This window comes from Pteropus medius, unplaced genomic scaffold (assembly GCF_902729225.1).
Source record: "Pteropus medius unplaced genomic scaffold, Ma_sr-lr_union100, whole genome shotgun sequence".
Classification (NCBI taxonomy): domain Eukaryota; kingdom Metazoa; phylum Chordata; class Mammalia; order Chiroptera; family Pteropodidae; genus Pteropus; species Pteropus medius.
In genome coordinates this window covers 15,372,764-15,392,434 of record NW_024349797.1, presented here as the reverse complement: position 1 = coordinate 15,392,434, position 19,671 = coordinate 15,372,764, and the positions used below count along the sequence as shown (strand labels likewise).

Here is a 19,671-nt window from a genome sequence, read left to right as displayed (position 1 = left end):
CTTAGAATATTTTGTGTACATTTAACTAGCTTTTCAAACTGAGTGGCTTTCAAGTTGGACTTTTCAGAGGTGCCTCAGGAGCCTGGGGTTTTATGAGGCTTTGGCCTCCCACCTGTACTTTAGCCAGAAGTCTTTTTAAAAAACATTTCTTTTAAAAAGTTCTGTTTGGGGAGAAAACAAAGTTCAAACATGTAATCTAGTTTATTAATTTACGAGACACTTATTGTCTATTATATGTTAGACACTGGTGTACAAAGATGGGGGAAATGTTGATCAATGGCTTTTTCTTAGCAGAAAGTCAAACTAAAGATTTTTTTTTCCTACTTTGGTTCAGAATTACACATAATCTCTATATACATCCTTATTGCACTTATAACTTTAATTGAAAGTATATTTTAAAGGCCAGAATTCTGTCAGCCCTATATTTTATATCTCTTTATACGAAGCAATATGTTTTTCATAATGTCATACATATAGCTGTCACTAACATGTTTTACTTTTTAGGTTTTTTTTGTTGAAAATACCTTTTTCTTTGCTTCTAGAATGAGAGACTTAAAAAACTTTGTTTTGATCTGGAAGAGAAGCATGAAGCTTCAGAGCTTCAAATAAAGCAGCAGTCTACAAGTTATCGAAATCAATTACAGCAGAAAGAGGTAAATGTTATCAGTTATTTCATACCTATTTCACTGTAAGGTACTTAGGAAGTGTTTAAGAGTTATAATATAAATCAAGCTATATTTAGATCCATAAGAATATTGAAAGAGTGTTGAAGTTAATAATTCCCAGCTCGGTTTGATATCATTAACAAGAACTCTGTAAGCTTTTTTATTACATTTACATTAACATAACCTTTGTGGAGTTGAGTTTTTGCTTTCCAAAAGAAAAGCATATAAGAAAAGTCCTTGTATAAAATATTTTTAGATATCTGTTCCTTATAATTTCTAATTTTATGAAACTTAATTTCTCATCTATTTACCTAAAATTGTTTTAAATCAGTGCGATCATTGCTAATGACATATCTTTTTTAATGGTTTTAACTCTAAGTGTAATAAATGCTATATTGGCATTTACTTGATTTTCCATGGAAAAAGAGAATATGAAGTATTTTATACTGTGCTATTAATATTTTCCCTTTAGTTTGATAGAAATAGTTATTTGAAATTGGCTTATTTTTTCTTTGTAGTGCTCGTAATAGATATTAGATAATTTAACCAGCGTTATCATAAATCCTTAAAATATAGACTATGTCTCCATGTTTCATGAGAACTCATGAATTCTCTTTAGTGTTCAGTACATAACTGGAATTCAGTAAATACTTCTATTTAATTGAACCATTTCTTTTTTTATTATGCAGATCATTTGGATGTTCTTTATTTTGTTGATTAAATGTTCATTTGTATCATAAGTTTATATTTGGGTTTTTAAATTTAGATGTACTGATTTCTCTTTCCTTTAGTGACATATGATGAAAAATTAAACTACATCGATGATAAATATAAACATTTAAAAGAAGAGCTTAAATTTCCAATCTTTTGGGAATTGATTTCATAAAATAGAATAAAAATGAATTACTACAAATATAAAATGAATATAAAAAAGGAAAATTACAAGTTCAAATTAAAGTTAAAAGCCCACTTTTATTTTTTAAAGCTCAACAGCTTACTCTGTCATATTGCTTTAAAAGTCTTTAAGCCTGTAAGTCTTTCAGTTTCTGTGCTTATCTTTTCCTGGACTGTAGCAGACATACATGGCATCAGTCCACAGACCACACTTGGAGCAGCATTGACTTAATAGATGTTACAATAGAGCAGTAGTTCCTACCCAGGGGTTTACAGCTGAATCATGAGTGACACTTTTAAAAAATACAGATGCTTATGTCATCCAGGAGATTCTGGTTTAGCGTACTAGGAAGGGACCCTGGTCTTGGTGTTTTTCGAAAACTCCATAGATGATTCTGATGCTTATATCCTAGTTGAAAACACTACTTTAGAAAACTTTGGCATTTTATTTCTACTTAACTATTGATATTAGAGGGCAAATTAAGCATTCATGTTTAGAAATGTCTCTTTGTTATTAGATCTTGCACTTTTAACTCTTTGATTTGATATAACTGTTGTATAATGAGAACTTTCTTTGTATTATAGCTACATTTGAAAACAATTTTGGATTTCAGTACTTTTTACTAGAATGAAAGATAATATATAAAAATACTTTAGCAGAATCTTTGGATCTGCTATTTTTTAATCTATTTGTTGATCTCCTTGTGATGTTCATATTCCCTAAAGATGCAATTTGCCTCATATCATTAATGGGAAAATGAATGAAATTATGAATGAATTATGAATTATGAAAAATGAATGAATTATGCACTACTATAAATCTACATTAGAGAAGGGGCTCTGATATAAAAACCCTGTTTGTTATGACATCTGACATAGTTATGTTTGGTTTTTGTCTGTCTAATTGCTTGATATTACATATGTAGAAATACCGTTACTTGTTAGCTGTCTTGTCAGTATCAGATTTTCCTCAGTTGTGGTAAAGTGTCTTCTGGACTAGTTTAAGTATTTTACAGAAAGCTTATTTTAGTTCTCTGTAGCTTACCTTTATGTTTTGAATAATCTCTCCCTCGGAATGGCCCTGGCATTCTGGTTAAGTCTTGTTTTCATAATTTCTTTTGGACAACGACTTGATATTGCTAGCCTTCAGTCACAGCTCTGCTCAGGGTTTCAGGATTTTTATACTGTTCTCTCCCTTAGTAGAATCAAATTTTCACTGCCCCCTCTTTGCCAAGGCAAAAGCCAAGGTCTCTTTCAAGACATGATTTCCTTCTAAGACTCATGGGCTAATAACCACAGGCTTCCTGTGTTATCTTATCTGAGAAGATTGGATTAATAAATCAAAGCATTCTTTCACCTGAGTTGTACAGACCACTACAAGGTTACTCCTAACTCATGATGTATTTTAAGCTTAAATCCAGCCCTAATCAATTACATAAGACTCTTCCAACAGATATTCAAAGGAAACTTTCCAGTACATAGACTGACACAGCTTTTATACTCACCGTTTGAGGTTCGTGACAATCACAAACAGAACCCTAAGAAATTGCCTGTCCTATCTGGTATATAGAAGATAGTAAACCCATATTTAACTGAGGAATTCATTACTTTAATAAATTACATGAGTGAAATTCTGATCTTCATACTATTGAAAAACATTGTCTATGCTTTAACTGTTGTAATTATATTTGCTTTTTAAATAAAAATATTATGATTGGGATGTTACAAAAGACTTGGATTCAGTTGAGAGAGTACCATCATGAGATAATCTTAAATTATTATGACTTTTAACATTATGCATCTATAATATGGTTATTTTATTTATAATATGGTTATTTTAAAGTACCTTCTTTAAAATATGGATTATAACTATATAGGTAGAAATCAGCCATCTTAAAGCAAGACAGATTGCACTACAGGACCAGTTGCTGAAGCTGCAGTCAGCTGCTCAGTCAGTAAATTCAGGAGTTGGTGGTGTGCCAACAACCACTGCATCATCTTCATTCAGTTACGGTGTCAGTCATCATGCTTCAGCTTTCCACGACGATGACATGGACTTTGGTGACATAATTTCTTCACAACAAGAAATAAACAGATTGTCAAATGAAGTTTCAAGACTTGAATCTGAAGTTGGCCATTGGAGGCATATTGCTCAAGTAGGTAAAATTTTAATGAGTTTTTGAAAACTATGGTGAAAATACTGGTGCTGTGTATAGATCTTTTGGTATCAGAGAGAACCCAGGACTAGGAAATTGAAACCTGTATTCTAATTCTGCCAGTAACTTTCTAAGTGATCTTAGTTAGGTCATCGTTCTCTCTCAGCCTGTTTCCCCTTCTGTACAATGTATGGAAGAAATTTTCAAAGAAATTTAAAGCAACAGAACCATGTTTTAAAATAAAATAGAAAGTTTCTAGCCCAGGGCTTAAAAGAGATAAAAATGAAATTGCTATGGTTGAACCGGCACCTTTTCCCTGGCGTTCCTGAGGCTTCACTGCTGGATGTCGTCTGAGGTTCCTGTTTGCATTAGTTATAAGTAAAATGAAAATCTAGTAATTGGTATTATAATTTGTTAAACTATTTTGTGGTGTTTCTTGGGCACTAGAAATTAAATCCTTGCTTTTTTGCGCCTCTAAACTTTCTTCCAAGGAATGCTTTTTTGTCTTACATGTATCAGATTTTATATAAACTACTAAGGTTGTTGATAGACATGAGACCCAAATTAAACTGGAACATTATTCATGTAGATTTAATTTCACCAATGTAGAGAAAAATAAAATATATAAGTAAAGTGGTTATTTTCTATCTTTTTTGTGTGTGTAATCTAATTGTGTAAAGGAGAAATCCCAATTAAAATGATCTCCTTGCTTCCCAAGTTGTAGACATTCCTAATAACCAAAATAAATCTAGAGAGAATGATCTATTTGACCATCTCACCTCTAAAAAGTAGTAGTTCTTAAATTTTGTGTGTGTTCAAGCATAACCTGGAGAACTTGACCTGCTGTGGAATCCATGTCCTCCCTTGAGATATTAGGATTTGGTCATCTGCTTTTGGGTGTTGGAAGCTCTACAGCTTTCAAGCAAAGACGCCAGGTGGTTCTCATAATACGAGGAATACATTTTAGGAAACATTGCTTAGGGCAAGATTTCACAGGAAAGAGAGAGATTTTTGGTATGTTTACTTCAGCAAATCTTAAATGCCTACTATATGACAGACCTATACTGGGATATAAAGGTGAAAAAGGCATAATTAGGATCTTTCAAGGAACTTATCTAGCAAGACATAATAAAAGTTAATGTTTATATTTGTATTATATTTTACAAGATGTTTCCATATATACTACCCCAATATATACTACATTATCCTTAATAACTATGTGAGATATTTATTCTGTTTTGCAGATGAGCAAAAGTAAAAGTTTGTAGGTAATACAGCCGTTGTCATAGTAAGTTGTGATTCAGATATCTTTTGATTCCAAATCCTGTGTTCTTTTCATTATACTGTGTTCCTTTCATCCAGAGAGTAGCTTTCAGTTCCTTAACACTATAGTAAATGATAGGAAAGGTAAATGAACAACATACAACTTTAAAGGAGTAGAGAAGAATCCCAAAGTTCTTTTATTTACTTGTCAAACCAAAAGTTAGTCTGTATTGGGGTAGAAACCTGGGTAAAATCATTTTAAGAAGATTTTTACAGTTATTATTAGCTTTAATATCTGGTAACTTTTCATTTTAGAAATTATCTTTTAGGAAGCTGCTTGATTATCATCAAATTTACATTTTGTTAAGTAAGTAAAATATACTCTGGTATTTTTCTTATTTTGTAAAAATGTTGTCTCCCTAATTAGTTAACGTACTTTGAATGGTATCTTTTATTTATTGTGTGTTATTTACTATTGGACTACATTCCTTAAAAGTGCTTGACATTCTTTAATCAGAATTTGTCTGGGAAATGCCCCTTTTTTGAAAAGTATCTTTTAATAAAGTCAGTCTGCAGCTTTCTCTTTTATAAGAAAATGTAATTTTCTAATTCTGTTTTTCTGATCTAGACTTCTAAAGCACAGGGATCAGATAGCTCTGATCAAAGTGAAATCTGCAAACTACAAAATATCATTAAGGTAAGGCAGATTGCTGAAATAATGGTGATTATACATTTAAATTTTGCTTATAAAAATTATAAGCCTAAATTAATAAAAGGCTCAGTTGTAAAAATAGATCATGATATTCATTTTTTACTGTTTTGTATCTTCTTTATTTTTTATGACGAGTACACTATGTAAAAATATTCCTTTGCAAAATCATTTGTTTTTGAACATATGTTTATTACATAGTTTATGTTTTGTAAGTGTCTGTTTTCCAGTGCTATCTCATAAAATGGTCTTTATTAAAAGAGAATTCCAAGGTTGCTGAAATTTCAAGGTTTAGGGTTAAAGGATATTGACAAAAGTAAAATGCTAATATTACTTACTATAAATAATTTTCTCTTAAGAATGGTAATTTGCTAGTTTGTGTCAATTATTTCCTTCAAGAAAAGTCTTAATTACATATACTTATCATGGCAAGGAATTGTTTTTAGTTTGTAAATTATTGTCAGATATAGAACTTTTAGTTTTGGGTTTTGTTATTATTACACAGTACTGGTATGGGTGGGTTCCTGACTCTGTCTGTGTGTGGATCCTGGCTCTGCTATTTATTTACAAGGTGTGTTACTTTGGGCAATTTACTTAACCTTTACAAACTTCTGTTTTTTCATCAGTAAGGTAGATATCATTATAATACCTCCTTTGTAGGATTGTTTTGTAGTTTAAATGTAAAGTTCCTTGCCAAGTATTGCCACATAAGTGTATAGGATTAAAGCATAACTTCACTTGTGTTCTCATGAACTAAAAGCTAATTTATAGATTAAGATTCTTGGTCACAAGCAACAAAAACCACCTCTGGCTAGGCGAAGCAAAGGATTTACTGGAAGGATCAAGGGTAGTTTGTTCACAGGATTGAAGGAAGAGTTGAGCATTTTGGCCTCAGCTAAGACAGGAATGGGAACATCATCAGGAACCCAATATCAGGACATAGGGGACAGACTCTTCAGGGTGCAGCTATCATAATGCTGCTGGTCCAACCAATGTCCCCAACTCAGCTCAAGACCTACCTTCCTAGAAGAGAGATGGGTGGTCTCAACTTGGGGATCAAGGTAGCTTGATTGACAGTTGGGGAGTCCCATCAAGGCTGTTGGAAGGAAGGACGGAGGGAGAGGACAGGGTAATGGGACAGCAGATACTGATTGGCCAGAAGGTTGACACTGATGTTGGTGGAATATGTCTAAGGAAAAGAGATATTTTTGCTAACTTCTTTTTGTTTTTTCTTGGTGGTGTTCCCTTATTAAAAGTAGAAAAATTGTTTTTAAGTCCCAAGAAAGTAAAGGGTAGAGTCTCAGAATTATCCAAATTTTGGGCCCGTGTTTAAATTCTTTTCAGCCTTAGCATGTTCAGAGAATTACTTTTAATAATACAGACTTTTGGGCAACAATGAAATAGCTTAGATAGATTCATTAATTATAAATATGGTTAACTTTGTTTTCATTTTTTAAGGAACTTAAACAGAACCGAAGTCAGGAAATTGATAATCATCAACATGAAATGTCAGTGTTGCAGAATGCACACCAACAGAAATTGACAGAAATAACTCGTCGGCATCGAGAAGAATTAAGTGACTATGAAGAACGAATTGAAGAACTGGAAAATCTGTTACAACAAGGTTATTAATTTCATTAATGTAACATATTAGGTGACATAATTAAATGACAAACATAGCATTGTAAGATCAGGACACTGATGTAAACTTGGGCAAAGTTCTAAAAAATGGGTAAATGACTAGTTTTGCTAATCTGCCAGAAGTTTGCACTGGGGCCGCCATGGTCAAGATTCTGCAAAAACGGAAAGGTCCTTTTGCTTTTGTAATAAATGGTTATAATACAGAGACCTTTTTTTTGAATTGTTAGGTATATTTTCACTTTCTTTCAAACTCAAAGACATGAGCTTTTTAGTATTTGATTCAAATCATAGCTTTCCTTGATTATTTATTTTAAAATGCTTTGTCTATTGTAGTAATTTAACTTCTTTTTAAAGTTAAATTTTTTAGAGCACTTTTAGGTTTATAACAAAATTGAGAAGGAGGTACAGAGATTTCCCTTATACCCTCTGCCCTCCCTGCTACACTGACTCATCATTGTCACCCAAAATCCATAGGCTTCGCTCTTGGTGTTGTGCATTCAGTGGATTCGGACAAATGTGTAATGACACATTTCTATCATTATGTTATACAGAGTATTTTCACGGCCTTGAAAGTCCTCTGTGCTCTGCCTGTTCATCCCCCTCATTACCTCCTGCAAACACTCATCTTTTTATTGCCACCATAGTTTTGCCTTTTCCAGAATTGTCATTATGGTTTGAATCATACAGTATGTAGCCTTTTCAGATTGGCTTCTTTCATTCATTCATGTGCATTTAAGTTTCCTCCATATCTTTTCATGGCTTAATAGCTCATTTCTTTTTAGCACTGAGTAAATTCCATTGTCTGGATATAGTACAGTTTATTAATGCATTCACCTACTGAAGACTGAAGTACATTGTGATTGCTTCCAGATTTTGGTAATTATGAGTAAAGGTGCTATAAACATCTGTGTTTGGGTTTTTCTGTGGATATAACTTTTTAGCTCTTTTGAGTAAATACCAAGGAGTATGATTGCTAGATTGTACGATAAGAGTATGTGTAGTTTGGGAAGAAATCACTCATCTGTCTTCCAAAATGGCTCCACCGTTCTGCGTTCCCACCAGCAACAAGTGAGAGTTCCTGCTGCTCCACATCCTCACCAGCATTTACTGTTATCAGTGATCTGGATTTGGGCCTTTCTATTAGGACTTTTGTGTTATCTTGTTTTTAACTTTTCTTTTTAGACCTTTTAAGTTCTGAAGCCTATGAAATCTCTTAGTTGTGTGTAGATAACTTTTGATACTTGATATTTATTGTCCTTGATTTTATGTTTACATTTTAGGTGGCTCAGGAATTGCAGTAACTGATCATTCTAAAATCCATGAGATGCAAAAAACTATTGAGAGTCTACAAACTGAAAAAATAGAGTCTACAAAAAAAATTGAAGAACTTGAGGATAAAATAAAAGACATAAGTAAAAAATTATCCTCTGCAGAAAATGACAGAGATGTTTTGAGGAAGGAACAGGAACGAGTAAATATAGAAAACAGGCAAATAATTAAAGAATGTGAAAGCTTGAAACTGGAATGTACCAAATTGCAAAGTGACACTGTGACAGAAAAGGAAAGAATTCATCCACAGAGTACATCAGTAGAAGAAGAAGTGTTCAGACTACAACAAGCACTGTCTGGTATAAAATGTTTGGAACTTATTTCTGATTGGTGTTTCATTGCATACTATTCGTTTTTAGAGACAACTAGAACTTTGTGGAAATGGAATATTCATGGAAATGGCTATGTGGAATTTGAATAGAATTATTGGTTTATATTCAGTGCTATAATAGATCACACATGGGTATTTCCTTCTAAAAAGTATTAAGTGTTTTCTGGGTGTCTCTCAACATCCTTTTCTCATCCTTTAAGTATTTACATGGAACTCATTGATTTAGGAGGCCATGTTTATTTCTGAGAAATGTTTATATAGACATTGTTGGGAAGAGAAATGGGTCTATTTCTGTTAATCTATACAGAACCAAATATTTTCTATAACTCAGTAGGGCCCAGATACTCCAATGGAGGAATGCAGCCTACTTTTTTCAAAATTCTCTGTTACTCTTTGAAATGACCCCCTGTATCTAAGCAGTCCTGAGAATGATAAGAGCCATAAGTCTTCCACCGTTTTCCATGCTCGAGATGATATTTAATTCCCAGAGCAGTATTCTGTGTTATAAAACTTAAGTGTGAAATGAAATAGGCCAACAACAGTATTCATTCCTGCCAGGAAAACATAATGGGAGCTCATAACTGAAAAGATGCATTTTATTTTGCACTCTGTCCTCTTCTCACAATATAAACTCTAACTTTATGAACTCACTCATTCTTGCTCTGGAGGTTTCTAGCCCTTGTGTGCTTGTGAGACCTGTCTCCCCTCCCCCACCCCCAATCTTTATTCTTTGCCTAGGTGTTTATCATGAGTTCCTGGCCCGAATGGCCAACTCTATAAATTCAAATTCAGGTTACGTTCAAAGTAAAGTTACCATATCCTCCTCTCTCTTCCTTTCCCTAGCTTGGTAATTGGTAGCATTTACCAGTCTCCCAAAGCAGAATTTGAAGTCATTACCTAGCAAGTTTTATAGGTTCTCTTTCCCCAGCTCCTCTCTGGTTCAGGGACATTTCAGTATTGTTCTTGATAGAGGCTCGAGGGTTTCTCATGGTTTCTCATAGGTGCCTCAGCCCTGGGAGCTGCCGTGAACGCAGAGGGAAGGCTGTGCCGTTGGCGTACTGGGCTTCTTTCCTGTTTGACTTCAAAGCAGCTCTGCTCTTTTCATAATAAATGTATTTATTCAATGTACTGGGTGATTGCTATGAGTTTATTTGCTTTAAAAACAAATCTGCTGCTTAGGTCTTCCCCTTTTTTTATTTACACTGCCACTGAATAACTTCAGCCAGTCATCATTTCTGTTTGGTTAACTATCATAGTCTTTTGAGTGGAGTAGAATAACATCATGGGTAAGAACATGACAGGGTTGGAATCCAGCTCCATCACTAACTAGCTGACCTTGATGTTAATTAACATCACTATGCTTAGGTTTTTGTCATCTATATGGCTGGGATAATATCTTCTTCATAGCTGTAGTAATGAGGGTTTTTTAAGTTACCAGCTGCAAAGTTCTCTCTAGAACCGTGTCTAGCCCCCAATAAGCATTATAAAAGTGTTAGCTATTGTTATTCTCTGGTCTCCATGATCCCTTCTTCAAACAATTTTTTTCTTTCTGCAGCCAGAATGATTTTTGAGAAATGCAAAGCAGATTACTCTCCTGATTTTAGTACTTTGTGGCTTCTTATGAACTTCAGGATAAAGTTTGAACTTCTTAGACATATAATGTCTGTCATGATCTGGTCCCTGACTCCCTCTTCAGTTTCAACTCTTCCTAGTTTCCTAATATTCTAAGCTGTAGCTATTTTGAACTTTTCTATATAGCTGCTTAAGCCATCGGTGTTGTCTCAGCTCTCTGGCCTTTGCGTTTGCTGCTTTCTCTGTGTGGAGTGCCTCTTTTTCTTTCCACCGACTCTTGTTCATATATTAAGATTCAGCACAGGTGTCACATCCACTGGAAGGTACCTAACGTGGCTTCCCTGGCCCCACTCACCACCTCCCACCCCACCACATCTGGATTAGGCATTTGCCCTTTTTGGTCTAGTAAAGCAGAGGCTAAATTTTTCCTTCTTGTCTAGCAACTGACCTCGTAGTATACGTTCACTATTTCCTGAATGAACAAAGAATGAATTACTTCAGCTGAACTTGTGGAATTCTTTGTGTCTTTCTTCTAGAACCTCTTCTATTTATGGATCTATCCAGAATACCATATTGAATGGTCTTTTATTAGTACTCATGCCTAAGGCACTTCAGATAATTGATAGATTATTTTATTTTTGTGGTACAAATATACATTCGTGGTTTTTTAAAAATTTTTTCCTCCAATTTTAGTCCTTACACTATTTCCTGCTACACAAACAAATCAACTCATTTTGAAATAGTTGTTAATGTTTTTATGAAGGCAGTAACTTATGACTCACTCAGAATACAATTATAATTCTTATACTGTTCCATAGAATTGGATTTTAACATAATTTCTAACTATATTATGATTTCTTTGGTATAGTCAAAATAGAAATACAGAAATAAAAATAACATTTCACCTAAGAACTGTAGGGCTTGCTAATCGTACTTAGAAATATGCTTTATTTTCATTGCATTTCACTTCTGACATTAATTTTAGGAGGTAATTATTAAGGTATTTTAAAGAATTTTAATGTCAGATCCATTGTTTTTACAGATGCCGAAAATGAAATAATGAGACTGAGTAATTTAAACCAGGTAAACTCAAGAGAGAAAGCTTTTGGCATTGGTTTACCAAGAAAGTATTTTGATTATTATAGTTGCTTATTAGTAATTTTATGTTTACTGATTAATAACAGAAACTTTTGCATCATACATTGACAATTTTAAAAGTTGCATAATTGAAAAATGCAAGTATACATACCTCTTTGAAGATTAACTTGACAAATGTTCCGTATGTAGAGACAGTGGAAGAAGATCTCCCCAAAGTGAGGGATGCATTTCGATTTCTCTTTATGATATTCAGAGAGTTATTTCCCTTTCTGATGATTACAGGTTATTTTGTAAATATAAGTATATATTTTTTCAAATATAATAAAGAAATCCTCTTTATGAATGTCTATAAAATGAGTGACTGGCTTTAGATGGCCTAGTGTTGCATGCTTATAATTTTTATATACCACTAAAGAAATGCTGAGTAGAAATGCACAACTGTATAGCTTGCCTGCTTTTTTGTAAACGTGAAATTTTCTGTTATCTGAATACACACTGTTTTTAACATGTTTGTAGGATAACAATCTCGCTGAAGACAATCTGAAACTTAAAATGCATGTCCAAGGTTTAGAAAAAGAAAATTCCTTATTGAGTCAAGAAAAGGTGGGTGCGATAAAAATGCGGGCAAAATTAAGATGGTGTATTATATATAGATCACAGCTGAGGGCCAGTTCATATAGTGAGTGTTTAGTTCTTGAGAGTCTTGAGGATAAAGTTGGTCTTATTGATGTCCGTCAGGCCAGGTCGAAGTACTTGGGCAAGGTGCAGAGAGGCCGAGCAGAATGTGCATTTAGAAGTGAGCCTGTAGGCATACAGATATGAGCAGAAAAGGTAGATTAAGGCTCTGTTTTGGTTTCAGATGAAGTCCTGACAGCAGCAGCCTACACTGGTGGGTGGGGAATCTGGAGTGGTGTCCTGTCGTGACGGTACTTATTGCTTCTATGCCCCAGAATGTATCTAGAGTGGCAGACAGGAATTTCTTAGTGATAAAAGGTAAAGAGGGACATTCTCAGTGGTAGAAATAGGCTCTCTTGTGTATATTGGTAGCAGGGGTGGAATAAGATTTTATAATGCAATGTTAGGTATGGGGAGAGGTATTTTTATTTTCGTACCACTTGGGGATAATTCCTTGGCTAAGGCAGGAGTTTAAATATAGGATAGTTGTAAGCTGGTATTATTACAGGCCAGTGTCTCAGTTTAAAATCGTAGTTTTTAAAAAAATAACATATATTTACTTATGTACATAATCAGTAATACATACTGAAAAACTTCAGGCTGTATGGATGTAATGTCCTTCACACCTCTGTTGGTTGGTATTTCCCCAGAGGCTTTGTTTCCTACCAGTTTCTTGTATGTACTTCCAGATTATATCCATGCATGTATGATTATATATATAAACAGCTTTAAAAAATAGCAATATTAACATACTATGCATACTTCAACATTATATTTTTGACATCCTTTTCTATTAGCATATAGGCAGTGTTTTTCAAAGGGGAGCTGTTGGTATTGCGATGGTAAAATTCTTACTTGTGTACACTGCCCTGTGCATTGTAGGATCCTGGCCCCCACTCTTGCCACTCACTAAATGCCAGTAGTTTCTCCCAGTCATTTCTTATTAGTATAGTATATACATTTCCTTTGTTCTCTTCTGCTTCCATTAGATTCTGCTCTTTTCAGTTATTTCTTTCTGTAACTAGCTAGGGATATTTTGTAGTTTGCAGATCTCTACACATATCTGATAAGGTCTGTAACTTTTTCATGGTATTTTTGGATTCTGTAACTATTCCTGATAGCCGTTTCTCCTTTCTTTTGATGTTAAGTAATCCATTGTAACTCTTCTTTGAATCATGTCTGCTATGGGTCTGCTCACTGGTGAAGAATGCCAAAAGTGCCTGCAAGGCCATATGATGTATTACTAAGATCTACCTGAAAAAAAATTGTGATCGTCTTAATTGTACCGATAACTCTAGAAAGACATAAGATGATACTATTCCCATCTTTCAGTTGTATTTCAAAATAAACTTTTCAATTGGAAGAAGAATGAGAATTTTGAGGCTGATATTCTAATATAGTTTTCATTAGTCTCTATTGTAAGATATGTATTAGACTACTTGTGGAAATTTGAGATTCTTATTCACTTAATTTGAGATTCTTATTCACTTTAAAGTAGACTCAGTAGAATTTTGATTTTTAAAAATATCAATGAGAGAAGGTTTTACAGCAATATTGAGTTTATCTTCTGGGATTTTGTAGGAAAAGCATTAATTACTTAAAAAACAACATAAAATGTACTTTAAAAATGACATAAATATATCTTTAGGAATATTAGCTTTGATAAAGGAAAACCTAGTATGTGCTCAGCTTAGGAGCCAAAGGAAGGAGGGTACTTTCTTGGGTGAAGAAGAGATTTTATGTCCTGACAGAAGCCAATAACATGAAAAATTTCTTGAATGAGGGAAAAGAAGCCTTTTATATGCTCATTAGAGAGGACAAACTTCAGATTGAATTAGTGTTGATTTTTTTACACTTTTGTCTATGGCTGTTGGTAACTAGATGTTAGGGAGTGGAAGTAAAGGGATCCATTAGACTTGGGACATTTAAAAAAGTATGTGTGCAGTGGAAGGGGAGGAAAAGGAGAAGCAGCAGTAGGGGTGGGATCAGGAAGTCTCCACACAGGAAAGGGAAAGTTTTTTGTGACGAAGTTGGAGCTAGAAGACAAACTCAGGTTTTTGCGCCATGTCTAGGGTTATAAAGTACTTTGTATATGAATGAAGGCTGTGGTTTGTTGAATTTTGTATGCCATTGCTGAGGTATTATGCAATAATGTTTCCAGCTCGGAACATTTAAAATAGAATCCCAAGTTTTGTGTGTGTGTGTGTATATATATATATATATATATATGTATATTTTTTAATCTTTTGGTGTCTCTTCTTGCAATTATACTATGTGTTGTTTTTTTTCCCCTTTTATCATTCAAGGAAGAACTTGAGAAATCACTTTTAAAATTGAACAATGAATATGAAATAGTTAAAACTATAGCTACAAGAGACATGGATTTGGATTTAGAATTACAAGATTTAAGACTTAATTTGGAGGCAAAGGAACAAGAACTCAATCAGCGTATCACTGAAAAGGAAGAACTGATAGCTGAGTTAGAAGAACTGGATAAACAGAACCAAGAAGCTACAAAGGTAACAAATACTATATTACAGACAGTGTGGCAGCACGTTCCACTCAGTAGACTGAACACCAGATTAACAAACAACGGGGATTGTTGTGATTTAATTTTGTGTTTTCATTAATATTTTAGTTCATTGGTGTTCTAGTCCTAGAAGTTGGCAAACATTTACTGTAAAGCATTAGGTAGTAAATATTCTTGGCTTTGCAGACCGTATTGTCTCAGTTGCAACCACTCAATCAGCTCTGTTGTCATGATATGTAAACAATTGAGTGCAGCTCTGTTCCAATAAAGCTTTACTTACAGAAACAGGCAGCAGGCCTGATCTGCCCCATTAGCTGTAGTTTTTTTGACTCCTGCCCAGTGTTTAAGAGTTGTAAAAAAACAACATATATCATTTACTTTCTTTAGTTTTAAATTCTCATCTCTGAAATGATAAAATAGGTTTGCTATAAAATATTAATAAATAATTTGGGGGGATTTTTTTAAAAGTTGTTTTAAGAAGGATTAGAAATATTGGAGGATTATGATGCATAACATTTTATAAAATTTTCTATTGGTACTAAGATAAGAGAATGTTTTAAAGTCACCATGCAAATTAATTTTTCTTTCAGCACATGATTTTGATAAAAGATCAGCTATCAAAACAACAAAATGAGGGAGATGGCATCATCAGTAAACTGAAAAAAGATCTAAATGATGAAAAAAAGAGAGTCCATGAACTCGAAGATGATAAAATGAACATTACTAAAGAGTTAGACATGCAGAAAGAAAAGTTAATTCAAAGTGAACTGTTCCTAAATGACTTGCATTTAACCAAGCAGAAGCTGGAGAATAAAGTAGAAGATTTAGTAGATCAACTAAATAAGTCACAAAACAATAATTTAAACATCCAGAAGGAGAACTTCGAACTTAAGGAACACATTAAACGAAATGAGGAGGAGCTTTCTAGAGTCAGGGATGAGTTAACTCAGGTTCTTGGTCAGGACTCTAACAGTAATTTTAGGGATGATTTACTTAAAGAAAGGGAAGCCGAAGTGGGAAGCTTAAAGCAGAATCTTTCAGAAATAGAACAGCTCAATGAAAATTTAAAGAAAGTTGCTTTTGATCTCAAAATGGAAAATGAAAAGTTGGTTTTAGCATGTGAAGATGTCAGACATCAGTTGCAAGAATCTGTTGCTGGTAACAATCGGATTTCTCTGGAACAGAACACTATTGTGGAGGCTCTAAAAATGGAAAAAGGACAGTTGGAAGCAGAATTGTGTCAGGCTGAAAAGAGGCTTTTGGAAGAAGCAAAGAAGTATGAGCAGACCATTGAAGAACTGTCAAGTGCACAGAATTTGAGTGCCTCTGTTTTACAGTTGGAACATGAGCGTTTAATTAAACTCAATCAAGAGAAAGACTTGGAAATAGCACAACTCAAAAAGAATATTGAACAGATGGATATTGATCATAAAGAGACTAAGTCAATTTTGTCATCTAGTTTAGAAGAACGGAAGCATTTGACAGAACTTATAAATGAGAAAGAAATTTTTATTGAAAAACTTAAAGAGAGAAGTTCAGAGCTCCAGGAGGAATTAACTAAAAATACTCAGGCCTTAAGAAAAAATGAAAATTTAAAGCAAACCATAGAGGAAAAAGACAGACATCTCGCATCTATGAAAGAGGAAAACAATCATCTGAAAGAAGAACTGGAACGACTCAGGGAGCAGCAGAGTCGAGCTGCACCTGCGGCTGAGCCTAAAACCCTCGATTGTGTTACAGAACTAGCATCTGAGGTATCTCAGCTGAATGTAATAAAGGATAAACTTGAAGAGGAAATAAAACATCACCAAAAGATCATTGAAGATCAAAACCAGAGTAAAATGCAACTACTTCAGTCTTTACAGGAGCAGAAGAAGGAAATGGATGAGTTTAAATACCAGCATGAGCAAATGAACGTCACACACACCCAGCTCTTCTTAGAGAAAGATGAAGCAATTAAGACTTTGCAAAAAACAATTGAAGAAATCAAAACCCAGTTGCATGAAGAAAGGCAGGATGTTCAAACAGAGAATTCTGATATTTTTCAAGAAACAAAAGTCCAGAGCCTTAATATAGAAAATGGAAGTGAAAAGCATGACTTATCTAAAGCCGAAACCGAAAGATTAGTAAAAGGAATAAAAGAACGAGAATTGGAGATTAAACTTCTAAATGAAAAGAATATCTCTTTAACTAAACAGATTGATCAGTTGTCTAAAGATGAGGTTGGTAAACTAACTCAGATTATCCAGCAGAAAGATTTGGAGATACAGGCTCTTCACGCTAGAATTTCTTCAGCTTCCTACACCCAGGATGTTGTTTACCTTCAACAGCAGCTCCAGGCCTATGCTATGGAACAAGAAAAACTGTTAGCTGTTTTGAGTGAAAAGACCAGGGAAAATAGCCATCTCAAAACAGAATATCACAAGGTGATTGATATAGTTGCTGCCAAAGAAGCAGCCCTCAGTAAACTGCAAGATGAAAATAAAAAACTGTCCACTAAATTTGAAAGTAATCCCCAAGAAATGTTTAGAGAAACTGTTCAGAATTTATCGCGTATCATTCGAGAAAAAGACATTGAAATAGATGCACTAAGTCAAAAATGTCAGACCTTACTGACGGTTTTACAGACATCTGGCACTGGTAGTGACGTTGGAGGTGTTAACAGTAATCAGTTTGAGGAGCTTCTGCAGGAACGCGATAAATTAAAACAACAAGTAAAGAAAATGGAAGAGTGGAAACAGCAGGTGATGACCACAGTACAAAATATGCAGCACGAATCAGCCCAGCTTCAGGAAGAACTTCATCAACTTCAGGCACAAGTGTTGGTTGACAGTGACAATAATTCTAAGTTACAAGTGGACTATACTGGCCTGATCCAAAGTTATGAGCAGAATGAAACCAAACTCAAAAATTTTGGGCAGGAATTAGCACAGGTTCAGCACAGCATAGGGCAGCTTTGCAATACCAAAGATCTTCTTTTAGGAAAACTCGATATTATTTCGCCCCAGCTCTCTTTTGGATCATTGCTTACTTCCCAATCAGCAGAGTCTCTTAGAACGGTTAAGTCTGCTATATCGAGTGAGTCTTCTCAGCAAGAGCTAGAAGAGCTAAGAAAGTCACTGCAGGAGAAAGACGCAACAATTAGAACTCTCCAGGAAAATAATCACAGGTTGTCTAATTCAGTCGCTGCTACCTCAGAGCTAGAAAGAAGAGAACACGAACAAATGGATTCAGAAATTAAGCAACTAAAGGAGAAACACGATGTTTTACAAAAGTCTCTTAGAGATAAAGACCTCTTAATCAAAGCCAAAAGTGATCAGTTACTTTCTTTAAATGAAAATTTCACAAACAAGGTGAATGAAAATGAACTTTTGAGACAGGCAGTAACAAACCTGAAGGAGAGAATAGTAATTTTAGAAATGGACATTCGTGAACTAAAAGAGGAAAATGAAAAAATAGTAGAAACAACCAAGGAAAAGGAAACAGAATATCAAGCATTACAAGAGACTAATACAAAGTTTTCTGTGATGCTGCGAGAAAAGGAGTTTGAGTGCCTTTCAGTGAAGGAGAAGTCTCTTGCCTTTGAGCAGCTGCTGAAAGAAAAAGAGCAGGTACGTGTTGGACGGGGTGTTACATACAGAGGGAAGTCGGAGTGGAGGAAACTTTTTAGTGCGTTAACTTTATCGATGTCATCTTTGAAGGGGAATATGAGTTTGTTCATTTAGAAATGCTTATTTTAAGGTATTCTGATTCCTTCTAAGTAAATGTTCTTTAGAGGCATCTGAAAGATTCTCCCCCAAATTACTAGATAGTTCCAAATATTTTTAGTATGAGATTAATTTTTTACAGGCTGGTAAATAGAAAAAGTTTAGTAGCAATTAATATTTTTCTTTAGAAAATAGAAATGTGTTACAAGAGGGAATTTTGGAGTCAATGCAATTTAAATTTTAGGCATATTTCAGTAGCTGCTGGGAATGGTTGACATTTTAGAGGTTCTTATATATAATATGGAACTCTGAAACACGCTACATCTTTGACGATGATCTACAGTAAGAAATATATTTATTTTGTGACACAGTAAGCACGTGTGTAAAACTGAAAAGTTTCAGGAATCAGAAATTCCCTTACTACATGTGATATTCTATTTTAAAAAACAAAGTGCTGGATGACCCATTAAATTGTTTTTTTATGAATCAATCACAACTTGATATCTGAAAAGGGCCCATTAAATTGTTTTTTTATGAATCAATCACAACTTGATATCTGAAAAGGGCTAACCACAAGTAGTGCTTTCACACAGTAGGGTTAGTAAATGTTCTGTTCTCAGTTCTGTCACTGGTGTGACTCTGGGTGTGTTTTAACCATACTGGTTTGTTTGTTCAGTCATCAAATGGAGGATTGTAGCAGTTATATATGTAAAATATCAGTAGTTTATGATATATTTAAATTTTTACATGCAATTGATTTTAATAACGTTTTGAAGACCTAGTATATCATACTGTGATAGGGCTGTTTTGATAGTGCTTTATTAGTCTGATTTCTATGCTTTCAGTAGTAGAAGTTCGGAAGAGAAATGAGAATAGTCAGCAAGTGCTTCCTGAGCATTTATGTGCTGCCAGGAACAACATACAAAATGATTTCACTTCTTTTGCCAATTAAATTCTCTTGGAGTCTTGAATTAAAGTTTGAGAATACTTGATGTAGTTTCCACTCGGTAAGAAAAGTCTTACCTCATCTCTCCTTCTTTACCATCTGATTATGTAGGCACACTGATAGTGTCACGGTGTCCTCCTCCCTCACATACAGCT

At 34.3% G+C, this 19,671-nt stretch overlaps 1 protein-coding gene across 2 annotated transcripts in view; it reads left to right on the top strand.

Moving 5' to 3' along the window:
* Positions 1-19,671, top strand: part of TRIP11 (thyroid hormone receptor interactor 11) — a 67,714-nt gene that overhangs the window by 8,621 nt on the left and 39,422 nt on the right. For both annotated transcript variants that reach the window (XM_039884039.1, XM_039884040.1), the window contains 9 exons: positions 543-653; positions 3,437-3,715; positions 5,607-5,675; positions 7,146-7,311; positions 8,609-8,956; positions 11,603-11,643; positions 12,175-12,261; positions 14,640-14,852; positions 15,454-18,474. In XM_039884039.1, coding sequence (XP_039739973.1) covers positions 543-653; positions 3,437-3,715; positions 5,607-5,675; positions 7,146-7,311; positions 8,609-8,956; positions 11,603-11,643; positions 12,175-12,261; positions 14,640-14,852; positions 15,454-18,474 — 4,335 coding nt within the window. The remainder of the gene's footprint in view (positions 1-542; positions 654-3,436; positions 3,716-5,606; positions 5,676-7,145; positions 7,312-8,608; positions 8,957-11,602; positions 11,644-12,174; positions 12,262-14,639; positions 14,853-15,453; positions 18,475-19,671) is intronic.